General features: G+C 32.5%; 1 protein-coding gene across 1 annotated transcript in view; it reads right to left on the bottom strand.

Annotated features, from left to right (window-relative positions):
* Positions 1–13,166: 13,166 nt before the first annotated feature.
* Positions 13,167–16,064, bottom strand: part of LOC123260556 (electron transfer flavoprotein-ubiquinone oxidoreductase, mitochondrial) — a 34,421-nt gene continuing 31,523 nt past the window's right edge. Inside the window, exon 7 of the mRNA XM_044721711.1 lies at positions 13,167–13,486. Coding sequence (XP_044577646.1) covers positions 13,323–13,486 — 164 coding nt within the window. The 3' untranslated portion in view covers positions 13,167–13,322. The remainder of the gene's footprint in view (positions 13,487–16,064) is intronic.

Raw genomic sequence — 16,064 nt, 5'->3', positions numbered from 1 at the left:
ACCGCTTATAACTTTTGAACGGCTTGACCGATTTCATCGCGGTTGGTGCCATTCGAAAGGTGTGTGTGTGTGTGTGTTTTTTTTTCCCTTAGGGGGGGGGAATCCTTTTTACGGATTCTAGGCATAGTTGTTTGGCCTGGATATGTGGCGACTCGACGCAGCGTCATACTAAAACTCGACACTAACACCCCTACCCACTAAACCCTAAACCCCTTTTCCTTCTTTCCTCTAATCCCTCATGGAAACCGCCGTCAGGCATTACTTCGTGAAGGGAGGATCTAGCTACTGCTCTTCCTTCTGGTGGCTAAGGTGTTAACTACTTTCCTTCTATCTTCTGCTATTTGCTCTTTTTCTTTCGGTGGAACCCAAGTCTTTAAGGACTTCTGTTGCAAACGTGTTGGTAGCGTTCCAGGCAGCTTCTGATGACAACATTGCTTCCACTAGTGAATCTGGTTGCATTCTCTGGTTCAGGATCCTCTCCAGTTCTTCACGCTGTGGATCGAAACGAGGACATACAAAGAAGACGTGCTCCGCGTCTTCAGCAGCTCCTGGGCAGGACGGGCACTCCGAAGAGTCATCATGCTTAAAGCGGTGTAGATACTCTCGAAAACACCCATGTCCCGACAACATCTGCGTAAAATAGTAATTGACCTCACCGTGATTCCGGTTAAGTCAAATGTCGATCCGAGTTATGAGACGGTGCGTCCACCTACCCTTCTCTGCAGCATCCCATTGTAGTTGCCATCGGCCTATGCTCTTCTGCCGTTCTTCAATTCTAAGTTCTTCAGGGCTCAGTGCAGTTGACCTTTTTCGTTGGTAAAGGGCCCGTCTTTCCTCTGCTAGAACTCTAAGAGGTAGGGTTCCAGCAATGACACACACTGCTTCTTCTAATATAGTGCGGAAGGCACTAGCTACTCATAGTGTGTGTGTGGTTTTTTTGTCGGGGGGGGAATCCTTTTTACGGATTCTAGGCATAGCTGTTTGGCCTGGATATGTGGCGACTCGACGCAGCGTCATACTAACTCGACACTAACGCCCCTACCCACTAAACCCTAAACCCCTTTCTCTTCTATCCTCTGATCCCCCATGGTACCGCCGTAAGGCATTTCTTCGCGGGGGGAGGAATTAGCTGCCGCTCTTCCTTCTGGTGGCTAAGATGTTTTTTATTTCTATCTCCCTTCTAGTTTCTGTTTTCTGCTCTTTTTCTCTCGATGGACCGCAACTCTGTAAGCACTTCAGTGGCAAAGGTGCTCGTGGCGTTCCAGACAGCTTCTGATGACAGCATTTCTTCTACTATTGTCTCCGGTTGAATTCTCTTTTTTAGAATCTTCTCTAATTCATCGCGCTGTTGGTTAAAACGAGGACATGCAAAGATCACGTGCTCCACGTCTTCAGCGACACCTGGGATAGTGTGTGTGTGTGTGTGTGTGTGTGTGTGTGTGTGTGTGTGTGTGTGTGTGTGTGTGTGTGTGTGTGTGTGTGTGTGTGTGTGTGTGTGTGTGTGTATTAACCTCTCATAACTTTTGAGCGACTCCACTGATTTAAACGACATTCGCGTCATTCGATAGGGTTCAGCAAAACTTAGACTTCCTCATAAATTTAAAATAACTTTTTTCTTTTCTTTTTTTTAACAGCTTTTAAACAGATGTAACGATTAATTCCGAAATCTAATCAGATCTTAAATTTTAAAAACGACGTCGATTGCTGCAAACCGCTTTAAAATCGGGTGATATGTTGAAGAGAAATCGTACACTAAAAAAGTGTCTTTTTTAAATAACTTCAAAATTTATTCTCGGATTATTTTAGATATCATAATTTAACTATCAATGCTCAGAAAACTACGTCAGAGGCCATCAATTTCTTCAAAATCATTTGGTGCGCTTGTGAGATATTTAATTTAAAAAGTTTGATTTTCAGGCCTACAAGATTATTCAACTTAAAAAAATTTTCCTGAATCCCTAAACCAAGAAAGAGAGCGCAAAAAAATTATGAATCCTTTTTCATGCTATAACTTGGAATTGCGTGAGAACTTGTCTAAAAAATTTTTCGTCGGGGGATCCAAAAACTAGAATCTTCTCAACAGAACTCTTTTTTTATCTTGATATTATTTTTACTCAAGCGAAACTCATTAAAAATTACAACAGTTTTAAAATTTTCTTTGCTACTTCAATTTTTGTTACACAGAAAAAAAGGTTCACTTAAGCCAAGAAAATTAGATTTTGAAAGAAGTAAATTTTCTTGTCTTGAGAAAATTTCTCTCTTGTTCCAAAAAATTAAATATCTCGATAAAAGTAAATCTTCATCAATATTTTTATTGATTAACATGTCCAATAGGAAGATCAAATAATATTTCATTATTTTTTTTTATTCAATATGTATAATTGCACACTAAAATTATATAAAATGGGAATCAAATATTCAAGAGAAAAATTTTCTCAAGGTGAGAAAATTTTTTTCTCAGTTGAAGTAGGTGGCGCTGCTTCCCTAAACTATCTAAAAATCTTGATCAAGTATAAAAATTTATTGTATCAAGTATTAATTATAATTTGAATGAAGAAAAAATGACTTCCACCAAGAATAGAATTTCTCGAAAAATTTTTACTTCGGCCAACACAACTTCGGTCTTCCTTCAGGCACCCGAAAATTTTCTTGAGCCAAGAAATTTGTTCTCCAATCAAGAAATTTTTCTTTCTGTGTAGGAGTATATTGCTTCAGCTTACAATGTTTCTTTTTTGGGTGATTTGTTCATCTCTCTGGGTTCTTTCGTAGACTTATCGATAAGAAAATGTTATTTTTTTAACGATATTTCATTTTCGGATAATGAAATTTTTTTCTTCACTTTTTCAAAGGGTACCCCATTTTGCCCTCCCCTCCTCCCCTACATTATTAATCAATATTTATTTAAAACTAATTATTAACTTTTTAATAAAATTTATAATCATTTTTTAAAAACGTTAAAAAAAATTAAATTTGGAATAAAACATGAAATATAAATTTTCGATAATTAAGAAATCACATTGAGATAATTTGATATCGACGGTCTAATTAGCAATTGGTCTAACTCCTTATTTTTTAGAGGGTGATTTTTTTTTTAATTTTGACGCAGTTATAATTCGCTTGTAAATTATTTAAATGATCCTAATTAAAATATTATACCTCTATCAAATATTAAATGCTTTATTAAAGTGATAATAAATTTCGGACTAATTGTATTTTCGTACAAATGGAAGATTTTCTAAAATGAAGTTAGACAATTTGCTACTTAGAACGTCGATATACGATTATACCTACCTTTTTATACCTACGCTAAAATCATGAGACCATTTTTTATTGCAAATTTTACACTGAATTCATGACTCTGTGGATTCTGAGTAAAGTCCAATGCATTAAAGACAATGGATATTATCATTTTTATATTTTAAGCATTTTTTTTCAAATTTTTTGGGCTTGATTTTATTTGATTTTTTTTTTTTGTTAAACTGAGATTCTTTTTTTCTGCTTCATTTTGATCTTTTTTTTCTTTGAGTTCTTGGTGATACTTAAGACTCGTAAAAATTGTGGTTTTTCCCCGACGACTTCTTTTGAGAGGAGAATCTCCAGATTTTGATAATAATGACTTCAGTAAAAAAAAATTTTTTTTTTTTTCGATTTTCTACAAAATTTCGACTGATTTATTCGAAATAGACGGAAAATAAACAAATTTAATGGTTAGAAACCATAAAAAGAAATAACAAGCTTAAGTGGGCCGCTGTGCCCCACCCTCCCCTATATATGTGGAAATCTCTTATATATATATATATATATATATATATATATATATATATATATATATATATATATATATTTATGTATATATTTATGTATATATTAGGGTGTGCCAAAATGTAACTCCCGTGGAGAACCTTTTAAAATTGGAATTTTGAGTTCCGCTTTTAGCAGGGGCTGCGTTTGGGCATTTCCTGAGATATTTTGGAGTGAGACGATGTATTTGATTTTCATAGAATTTTTTAACAGAAGCTTAGTTTGGGCATTTCCGGTGAAAATTCAAAATTTGGCCGGAAGTGTCCAATTAAATCTTCTGTTAAAAATCCTATAAATAATCAAATGAATCTCACCCCGAAATATTTCAGAAAATGCCCTAACACAGCTGCTGTCAAAAGTGGAACTCAAAATTCCAATTTTAAAAGGTTCTCCACGGAAGTTATATTTTGGTACACCCTAATATATATATTGTAACAGGCCACTTATAGCGCCACCTGTTAAGGCGTTGTTTCTCTAATTTTACATTTTTGAATTTAATTTTAAAGGAAATTTTAATTGAGTTCTTATTTTATTTTATGCCCATTGGTTGGATTCGCCGCAACCGAGTCGCCCTCGCATGTAGAAACTCGAACGAATCTCGATTGTGCACGAAACCAAAATCTAATGCGATAATACGTAATTTAATTTAGTAAGTAAGTAGCTTTAAGTTAGATTTAAGTACTTAATAATTGTGACGGTACTAACGAAGTCGGCCACGAACCCGTGAAGAGAAACAACGAGGATCATCGACGTGGGTAACCTGCAAGATCATCAACGACGGGAGGACGGCTGTCTCGAGAGCGAGCGAAACGACGGACTGATCGGAACTCGAAGTGAGCAATCGACGCATGCGCGAAGGTGTAAAGCTAGCTGCCGAGCGTGCCAATGCTCCAGCCAATACATCATTCAAAACGTCGATATTGGAAAATTGGACTTACGGCGCCATCTCTGGAGTTCACAGCTAATGACGGACCCAGCAGAGAGGGGAGAGACGAAAAATGCGAGATGTGCTGTTTTTTTTTCTTCCACGTTTTCGACTTGCCGTGTGCGGACACGTTTTAACGATACTTAGTTTTTTTTTGGTTATTTTTGGGAAAAATCCTTGAGTATTTCTTGCGTTTGAAATCTAACGTATATTTTAATTAGCCACGACGTAGTGTGCTGATTTTGGGTTGCCGAAAAATAAAGGCAGTGCAACGATAATTAGCTGTTGCTAATTAGTTACTCGACGAAAGCGTCATAAAGTACGACGCGTGTTTTGGTGTGATTGTTAGTCGACGTGTCCGTGTTCCGAAGAATCAGCAAGTATCCTCGCCGAGGCATCCATTATCCAAGAGTCCGACGTGGAAGCCGAGAGCGACTTGGTGGCAGAAACAACCCAGGAATAACTTCAGGTCGACGCTGTGGCCAGGATGAGTGGCTTTGTCTCAATTGAAGTAGCTCGTGGGATTCAATTTTGTTAATTAAACAGTTGGATTGGGTTCATTAAATAGTTAATTTATTTATTACTAATTGTACTCGACACTAGTCGAGTCATAGTGTAAAAACGTCAAGGCTAAGTTGAGTCAGTCAGTAGAGATAATCCCACGAGGTATTTAGGTACCGCCATATTTTTTTTTTGTGTGTGTTTACGGTTGTATAATTATTATTGTTCGTTATAAGAATTACGCTGGTTGATTTTGTACTCCCGGGGTAATCGATGAGTTCGATTACCCATTGATCGAGCTTCGGGTTCATGCGATTCACCGACGTTGAGTAAGAGGTTCGCCTACGGAGAGGGAACCCGAGAAACGGCTGCCGCGTCCGAGACAGGCAATCGGACGTAAGTTGCCCACTCTCAGCGGAGCGTTTGGGACTTATCATAGAATTTGAACTGTGTGAGACTCAGTGACAGAGAACTAAGTGATTATTTAATTTTTTTACTTAAGTATTTAATTTAATTATTGAGTAAATTCGACGATTGAATTTTATTATTAAAGTTTAATTAAATTCGGCGAATAGATTATTTAAATCTTGAAAGTTAATTTGGCTATTATTAATTGAATTTTGGCGCATCGATTATCGAGTTTACTTATTTAATTAATCGTTATTAATTAAAGCAAGCGGAGATTTATTTTTTTTTGTGTTGTTATTAATTTTAATTAATCATCATTAATTAAAGCCGGCGATTCGATTTATTTCTTTGAGTTAAGAAATTGTTATTAACTGAATTTAGCGAAGAATAATTTTTTTTTGTTAATTTACTGAAATTAACTGAATTGAAGCGACGATTTATGTTTTATTATCTTACTTAATTGTATTTACTTGAGTTCAGCGAAGATTATTGTTTTATTTAGTTAATTAATTGCCGTTAATTAATTTGAGCGAAGATTGATTTTTTTGATTCGATGGTTATTAATTTAGCTGAGCGAAGGTTCATTATTTTTTTTTGGTATTTAGCGAGTTATTATTAAGTGGATTATTATGATTAACTCATTGTTATTATTGCGGCGACTTTGAACTTTTTCCTTGTTCGGGTTGCGAACTGCGAATCGACGACAGCGTCGACGATTATTGTTATTAATTTTCTTTGCGTTTACTTTCTTGATTTGTCAATATTAACCAATCGTTTTCATTTATTGTTAATAAATTTATAATTTAATTTTCTCTATTAATTTTTTTAATTAATTGCGAATTAATGCGAGCAATCCCGAATACTTTCCTCGTTCCTCTATAATTAAGTCGTAGCCTTAAGGCCCGCCACCCGAAGAAGAGAGTCCCGGACCGGAGTAGCCGGAAATCAACGTGATCGGAGCAAAGCTCCTGGCGCCCAACAACAGGTAAAGCAGGTAGGCCAGGTTATTTATTTCGGACTTCGTCCTCGCTAACGCACGGAGACGAAAATACCCGTTATAATATATATATATATATATATATATATATATATATATATATATATTAACTAAGTATTATCATTAATCAAAAATTGTGAGTAAAAATATATTCTTTTTATTTTTAACAGACATATGATCTATCCTATGGTCTTTCACTGTTTTTTTTTCTTAATATGATCATGAGCATATATTGAAGATTTATCTATGAAATTTCAGCTTTTATTTTTTTGTTTTTTGTTTTTTCGATGTTCGGGAACGTTTTTTTAAAAGAAATGAAAGAAAACGTAATATAGAAAAATTTTCTGTATATAGCGGCTTAAGACTCTTTGCAAAACGTTAATTTCCTGAGAAAATTTATTTTACGTCTAGATTAAATTGATAAATAGTTTTTTTCATCAAGAGATCAAAGAAAAAGTTATTCTTAGTCTAAATTGTTAATTTTGTTTCTCTTTGCATTGTTAACCTTTTTACTTTGTATCATATTGTGCTTGAACTTGCCGCAAATAAAAATTCTTAAAGAATATATTTGCAATAAAATATTCATACAATTACGGAGTCGAATATAAGACAACAATGTTTGACAAAAGAAAATTACATTCTTTATAAAGAGAATTACATTGTCATTGAAAAGCAGAAAAGTAAAATAAATAAAAATAAATAGAAGAACTTCTCAACAGTTTTATTGAATGGAAAAAAAAAAAATAAGCAGAGCCAAGTTACACCTGTTACAACTAAACTAAATTAGAATATAATAAATATCGAACCAACCATAAAACATTTGAATTAGAAATAACTTCTAATAACGGCGTCCACAATCGGAAAAAACCTCTTTAGAGTCAACCAACAAAGAAACTCGAGTAGTTAACAATAAACCAACTTACACAACTTTTTTAAATGACAGTATACCAATGAGATGAGGATTCTTTGTTGTGTGTGATATGACGGACATTTGGCCCCGAGCTGATGGATCTTTAATCCGCTTTGTCAACCCTCATGCATTTTATTTCCGCCAATACGAGGCACATCCCCTTCAATCATCCACCGATTTTACTTCTCGAGCTATATAGTATACACCACACTAGGGCGGTACCAATTTTGATAGCAACACAAAGACACTCTCGTTCTCGTTCGGACTTTTACTTTTCAGCTGCAATCAACCCTCGGGATGACCATAATTTTTTTTTATACAAAAACCGGATAAAATGTTGTGTAGCAAAATGTGTCAAATAGTTTACACATAAAAAACAAAAATACAAAGTGATAGTGGATTCCATTTTTTTATGTTATCATCAATCATCATCACCATAAAAAAAATATTTTCTTGGGCTAAAAATTTTTACGACAAGAGGATATATTACTCCGATGGCGGTAATGAAAATCCTCGAAAGCCATTGGGATTTGGTCAAGAAATAGATAAAAAAAATATATATTTATGCTGTTATTGTTACTGTCCAAGGTCTAAAAACATGACCCTTAACTTTATTTTTGTTCAGGTATCAATAAAATGAAACCTTGCATGTTATATGTATGTGTGTGTACACTAAATGTACAGAATGAAATGTGTTTTACGACCCTATCAAAATTGCAGATAGACCATTATATTTGATTACATTCTCAGGAGGGCGTATTGATGCGAATTGATCGAAACATTGATGAAATTACGTTATCTGATGACGATGACGCACCCTCAAACTTTAATCTTCTTTCTTTGTTAATATAATTTTATTTATATTATTATTAATGATTTTAATAATAATATTATTTTTATTATTATTATTATTATTATTATTATTATTATTATTATTTATGTTTAATGTTTATTATTATAAGGTACTCCTATCACTCGTTAAACTCTGTGACTAGTGATGTAATTGGCGTTATAATAACTCTAAGTAGTTCGATTTGAGATACTCGTGTTATCTAATAAGCCGCCCTCTATTTATATCTAGGCACTGTAGCATTATCCGAGTAGAAAAGCAAGTATATTGCTGTCTATAAGAGTAGCAATGTTGCTTTGATTGACGTCATTACTACAAGGATCCAGGGTAGTACATCCGGGTCGGGTCTTTAGTGACCGGTCATCCATGATGAAAGGAGAAAATCAACGCCAGTAAATCAAAGCGAGAAAACGTACAAGTTTCAAGTGGAACTAATGACGTGTGTGGGTTTTACTAAATCGCCTATTACGTTTTATCCAGTATAATATAATGAGATCGTCCGTTTAATATAATCATTAAGCATTTTAGTTTTAAGTCTTAATTGGCTTATGATTATTCAACTTCAAATTAACAATAAAGTGAATCACACCTGAAGCGCGAAACGCGCAGATATGCTCTATTCTCGCCTAAAAATCGTGATTTCGATTCAAACGTGATTTTCATAATTTAATAAAAAAAAATTATGTATAAAAAGCATATTCAGATAACTAATAATAACTACAGAACACGTTAAAAAAAATTTCCTATTGATTAAATAAGATTTCTCCGGAAAAACTCGTTTTTCTGACAAATTAAGTGAATAAGAGTGTGTTATTCACAGGAGCACTGGGCTTGATAACACTACAACTTTGTCAAAAATCATTTTCACGATTCAATTTTTTTTTTGTTTTATTTCTTCGGGAGTTCGTCAAAACCCTTGTGAAAATTGCGTGTCAAAATAATTCCGTTTCAATACATTTAATTTTTTTCGACTGTCAGTTCGGTGACTTTTTCTGCGATTTCGGCAGCCATATATATTATTTTTCATACAAGAGGATTGAAATAACTAAACAAGCAGAAACTATACATACATGATGGTATAATTACTAACTGTTTTATCATCTGTTAAAATTTTTTTTTTGCTCGCCCTACAGAGGAGATAACACCACTCGCGGGAAAATTCAATCAAAAAAATCTGGAATACAGTTGACCCTAAAGGCCATCCCTGCAACTTCCCGCTAATTCCATATCTAAACGCTTAAAATTGCACTTATGACGTTTTGAAGCTCTTCGAGCTCAAAAATATAATTTCTATGTTATTTCGAGCTCTCCGAGCTCATAGAGTTAGCTGTTCTAAGCTTTTGAGCTCTTCGAGCTCAAAAGTCTGATAGAAGTTTATTAAACAGTATTTTTTTGAATTTTCAAACCGCAATAACTTCTGAATGAATGAATCGATTTTCACGCAGTTAGCAGTATTCCACGAAGTTTTTCAAATTCTATAATGTACTATTGAACACAAACTGATCGAACCGAAAATCTTAGAGAAATTTGAAAAATTCACTTTTTCCGAATTTTTTCGACAACGATAACTCACGAACCAATCAACCGATTTTTACGTTCTTGGTGGTGATCGACGTGGTTTTTTAGGCTCTAATAATTATTTTATTTTATCAAAAACGATCCAAAAAGAAATGTCGAAGTTATATGAAAAAAAACACTTTTTTCGAAATTTTTCGTTTTCGATAACATTCGAACGAAGCAACCGATTTTGACGGGACTGGTGGCAATCGACGTGGTTTTTTAAACTTAAGAGCGGATTAGTTTTTGGAAGTGATCAGTGGAGCCGTTTTGAATTTATTCTGAAAAAATGATTTTTCGAAAATTTTATTTTTGAAATTTCTCAAAATCTAGCGAACCGAATCGATTCAAATTTCCACGAAATTTAATGGCAATGATACTCTTTAGATCGCCACCTATTTCGATCCGATCGGCCGAGCCGTTCAAAAGTTATAAAAGGTTTACATACATACATACACACACACACACACACACACACGCGCGCGCGCGCGCACACACACACATACAGCCGCACGGACACCATCGCGGGTATAGTCAGGGAAGCTTCCTGTGACCTTAAAACGTCGAGATCTGATGAAAACTCAATTTTTGCACAACGGGGTAAAACCAATAACTTCTCGATTTTTGAAAATTTTCAATTTTCATAGCGGGAAGTTGAAAACGAATTAAAAAAAGTATAGAAGTCTTTATGAAAAAGTTAACAAATCGTAATCTAAATAATTTGTGTATCATATGAGCCTTAAGGCATGCTTATTTGGATTTTGCAAACTTTTTTAATATGTTGAGTACTCTTCAACAATTATTTATATGCAAAATATATATTTTCACTTGAAATAATTTATTCATGAAAAATTTCTTGTATATAGATTGGTAAATGAGTACTTATGTTTTTAAAAAATTAAAAATAATTAGATTTTTTTGTGAGTTATTATTCTATTGTGTTTTGTACATCTTGTTTTTTAGATGATTTTAATGTTTTTTTCGTTTCTTATTCATTTACTGACTCGTGTTCGTGAAGACTCAAATAAATAAATTATTTCAAGTGGAAATGAATCATTTAATTTAATTTTTAGTGCTTAATTGAAAGAGTTTATTATTTAAAATCAATGTATAATGATTTTTGATGCATGAATGCAAGATTTAATAATATTCGATGGTAAATGTAATCATCTGGATGAAAATCTTACGATCGCATTATTGTAGGAACTACCATTGCGTAGATTGTAAAGACTACACAAAATTGGTCATAAATGGCCTTAACAAAAAATATTTCCACAAGTTGCTCTAAAAAATTCATTCTTAGTGACAGTAAAGCACTTCAATTGTTTTACTGATGCGCTTAAATCTTTATCTATCAATAAAAAAAATTATAAGGGGAAAAATAAAAAATTGAATTGCGTCTACGAAGGTTGTAGTCTCATTTTTTTACTGTTAAATTATACTTCAAATTATATTATATTTTCCGATGTGATATTATGTGTACTTCAAATTATATTGTAGAAAAACTTTGCGTTTGAGCGATTTATAGGTGTTTACTGGTGTATTGTATTATGCATATTTTTTATACTCTAGTAAATAAATAAACTTGTCGAAATAATAAATGTATCCGATAAATACTGTATAAAAGAGCTTAAATTCCGGTAAACTTGCGAGAGCTAGTTGAAAACCACCACTCATGGACACGATCTCTCATACAGTATAATTTAATTTAAATGGAATATATTTATTTACTTAAGTGGGTAGAAATTATTGATAAATCTCAATTGAGAGCTTGCTACCACTTCTTTGTTTTGAACATAAACTTTCATACATACTAGCTTACTTAATTTAACAAACTCAAAATACTCTGAATAGGGAACAATTAATAAAATAAACTCATATGATATGAAATATATAATATTTATAAAATATTCAACAAATTTTTTGCTTCATAAATTTATTTACATAAAATATATAAAATTTTTCACCTTTTCAAGGCACAAAAGGATACAACTTGTAACAAAAGATACGTTGGACAATGAATGTATCTTTTTTTTTTTATTTTTTACTACAGTCTTGCATTGGTTGGCTTGCACAATATCGTTAAAACTTACTAGTTATAAAAATACTTATCGATAGTGTAGGGTAAATAAAGGTATTACTGCAATTTTTTTGTTTTAACTAAATTATTCATATAATTTAACAAAAAAAAAAAGTTCTTTTATTAAAACAAAAAATTTTTTCCAATTCAACCCTTGATTTGAAATATTAAGCTTCCTTAATTCCAGAAATTATAAGTTTTGGACAACGACCATAATTATTTATCAAGATATTATTTTTTAACAAAGCAATTAAGAAAAAAGTCTAGTATACGTTTCAGAATTCTTTGAAACAAAAAATTTTGTTTTTATTTTTTTTTTTTTATGGAGGCTTTTTTTGAGTTAATGAGATTTTAAGTTTCAAAAAAAGAAAAAAAATTAAATTTTGTTAGAAAAATGCTTTTGAGTGAAGAATTTGATTTTAGCGATCTAAGAGAATGTAAATTTTAATCAACTCAATAATTATCAACAGTAGATACAAAAACTTTAATCTCAGATATCCAAAACCATGCGCTTAGATTGAAAAAACACAACCGATTTTGTTTAAAATAATTTTCTTGCTTTAATTTTATTCGTCTTTATTAAAATCAGTTTTTATTAATATAATCATTTCATCATTAAAACCAAAAAAACATTTATTTTCAAATACATCTTTCTAGAAAACAATCGTTCTAATTTTTGATATTTTTTAGTTCAATGTTTTATGAAGATTTGAAAACCTCATTTAAATAAAAATTAAAAAAAGAAAAATGTTAAGAAACAGATTTACCGATATCTTAATGTAAAATTGGAACGATTGCTTTTGAAAGTTCTCCGCCTTTAACCGCAGTAATAACCTCACTTACCCTATTAAAAATTAAATCCAATAAAGCCGAGTATTTTTCCTATATAATAAATTGCTCGAACACAATATTCAATGAGCTTTTATATTCAATTTTCCACAGTTACAATTGTCAATAGGATTTTAAACTCAAGTTAAAAAACTAATTAAACGTATGATCTTTTTTCGTACAAAAATTAATTATCAATTTGCTAAAATTTAATTTCATAGTATAGATTTTTTCATTTTGTATTAAGTCTTTAATCAATAGACTTTCATTAAAGCTTAAAAAACTAGCCCGTTGATTTAAATAACGTTATTATAATGATGATTATCATCATAATAGAAATTATCGTTATTGTAATTGTATTAATATAATGGAAGACGTAAAAAGTAATAAATGGATAGCAATAAAAATGAGAGTATAGAAATAGAATAAAAATAAAAAGAATTAAAGAAAAATGATGTTGAATTCTCACATGCCATTGTAAGCAGGTCCACCTCCACCTTCAGGCACCACCCAGTTGATGTTCTGACTCGGATCCTTAATATCACATGTCTTGCAGTGTATACAGTTGGTAGCGTTGATCTGTAGCCTCTGGCCATCCCCGGTTTCCAATGGTACGTACTCATATACTCCTACACAATAACAGTAAACATACACATGTTACATCACATTGAACGTAAATATAGCTACAGCACACAGCGAATACAATAATTATAAAAATAATGATAATAAATATAATCTCTGTCTTATAATAAAAAAATATTTGACAATAAATTATAACAATTGAACAATCTATTTCCTCAAGTTAATACTGTGCAACTTCATACTGCGTGATATAAAATTTTTCTAACATCATTTTCTCAAACTCTCAACAATGCCGTAATATCTTCGGCTGGCATTCTCATCTGAACCATCACGTTCTGTTAACCACATAATTTTCTTGAATTTCCTCTTAACTTACTCTTCCAACGTGTACTCAAGTAAACGCGTTATAAAACAAAAAAGTTTAGTACAATATAAAAATAAAAAAAAAATAAAAATAGTTACTTGAGTGGAATAAGAAACCAAATGAAATTAATCATTGGCATTCACGTCTTACTCGTTTTTTTTTCTTATATATATTTTATTCATTTATTTTTTCTCTATCTGTCTTTACTTCTTCTCATGAATTGAAGATTCTAAGGGAAAAAAATTTAACTGAAAGCTTTCGCGTGTTTCAGCTGCATTTTTTATCTTACTTCTAAGGTAACTAATCTTACGTGGTAATATATTTTTTGTTATTGTGTTAGAAAAAGTTCGTATTAATTCAAATTTATATATCAAACATTTACAATTTTGTTGAAGTCTTTTAAATTAATTATCAACAAAACATTTTGTGTTAGCTTAAACGAAAAATTGTTTACTGTGTGGCCTCTGTGTAAGTAAATAACCAGCAAAAAATTGAAAGAGCCAACCACCAACTAGTAAGAAACACAGAAAATTGTTTAAGTAGTAAAATATGTTTTTAAAGTAATAAGTCTAACAAACAAGCCGGCTTATTAGCAAAATGTTTTAAACTTTATTTATTTTTTGTTAGAGTAATAGCAGTGGCAGTGAATTTAAAAATTAAATGAAGCCGGTGGTTTTCTTATCCTATATTATATTTTAATGTTTTTTTTAGTCATATTTCTTTTGCAGCGTGCTTTTGTTACTTTGAGCAGAGGCACCGAAATAGGTACTCTCTTGTTATTATTTCAAAGTAAAAATACACGAAGCAAAGATCAGATAAAGCTTTCGAGGAAATAAGCCGTGCTACTTTATTTCCCACGGAGAAAATGCAATCTCCTGTCTCTACGAAATAAGGGGCAAAGGGTAAAAAGAAAAGTGGATGGACGAGGGGGCGAGCTGCAGGGGCTACTCAAAGATGAAGAGTTGTACAGTAAGGTGAGGGGAAGAGATAAGGGTGAGGAAGTATTGTATGCTCCTGGTGGTGTTCACTCCATTTGTATCGTCCGGTCTTAGTCGTACATCCGGGATGGATCGTCTAAGCTTCTTAAGCTCAGTGACAGACGTGCACGGATGAACGTTTTACTGCTGTGTCGTTCCCGTTTGGTTGAATGTCTTACTTTCGAAAACTGCGGTTTATCTAAAACGTGTGCTAAAGGGCACCGAAGATAAGACCAGATTTTGAAACAGGTGACTATTTTTATAATTTACGTCATATTTATCTTATGTCTTTGATATTCTTTTTGTCCTGATATATTTACGATTTTTCATTTTATAAATAAGATTTCGAGTAAATCCGACTAATGCGCGATGGGATTTACATCAATTATTGCAAATAAAATGAAAATTCAATTAAACAGAATATTCAGGCTACTGATCTCACTTTTGTGACGACTAAGGAATCATTTTGTAACTTTTCATTTCGAAAATTGAAAATTTTCGCTTTGCTCTTTCGTATAACGACCTATGAGATCCCGTAATCGATGTAAACATAACCTTGAAGGTAATTTTCGCAAATTCAAGTGTACCAGATTTTTCACTTTACACATAACGTATACGAAAAGATTGAGATCCGAGTGCACACAAAAAAAATTAGGAAAACGGTTGACCCTGAAGGCCATCCCTGCAACTTCCCGCCAATCATATACCTAAACGCTTGAAATTTCACTTATGACGTTTTTGAGCTCTTCGAACTCATAAATACAATTTGTGTGTTATTTTAAGCTCTCCGAGCGCAAAAAAATAGCTTTTGTATGCTTTTGAGCTCTTCGAGCTCAAAAGTTTGATAGAAGTTTGATAAAACACTATTTTTTGAATTTTCAAATCGCAATAACTTTTAAATGAATGAACCGATTTCCACGCAGTTGGTGGCATTCGACGCAGTTTTTTAAGTTTCATGAAGAATTTTCAAATTTTAATTGATAGAACGAAAAATTTCGGAGTAATTCTGAAAAAACACTTTTTTCGGTTTTCTTTCGTCAACGATAACTCACGAACGAATCAACCGATTTTAACCGGACTGGCGGCGATCAACGTGGTTTTTTGATGTTAAAAGTTGATTAGTTTTTGGAATTGATCGGTAAAGCTGTTTAAAAATTATTCCAAAAAAACCTTATTTAAAAAATTTTTTTTTGTACTTTTTTTGCGATTTCTCAAAATCTACCGGCCCGAATAGTTCCAAAGTATATTCAAAATCTAAGTTCAGTCAAGCCTTTTCGAATGGAA

This window comes from Cotesia glomerata, linkage group LG3, assembly GCF_020080835.1.
Source record: "Cotesia glomerata isolate CgM1 linkage group LG3, MPM_Cglom_v2.3, whole genome shotgun sequence".
Lineage (NCBI taxonomy): Eukaryota > Metazoa > Arthropoda > Insecta > Hymenoptera > Braconidae > Cotesia > Cotesia glomerata.
This window is presented reverse-complemented; position numbering and strand designations above follow the sequence as displayed.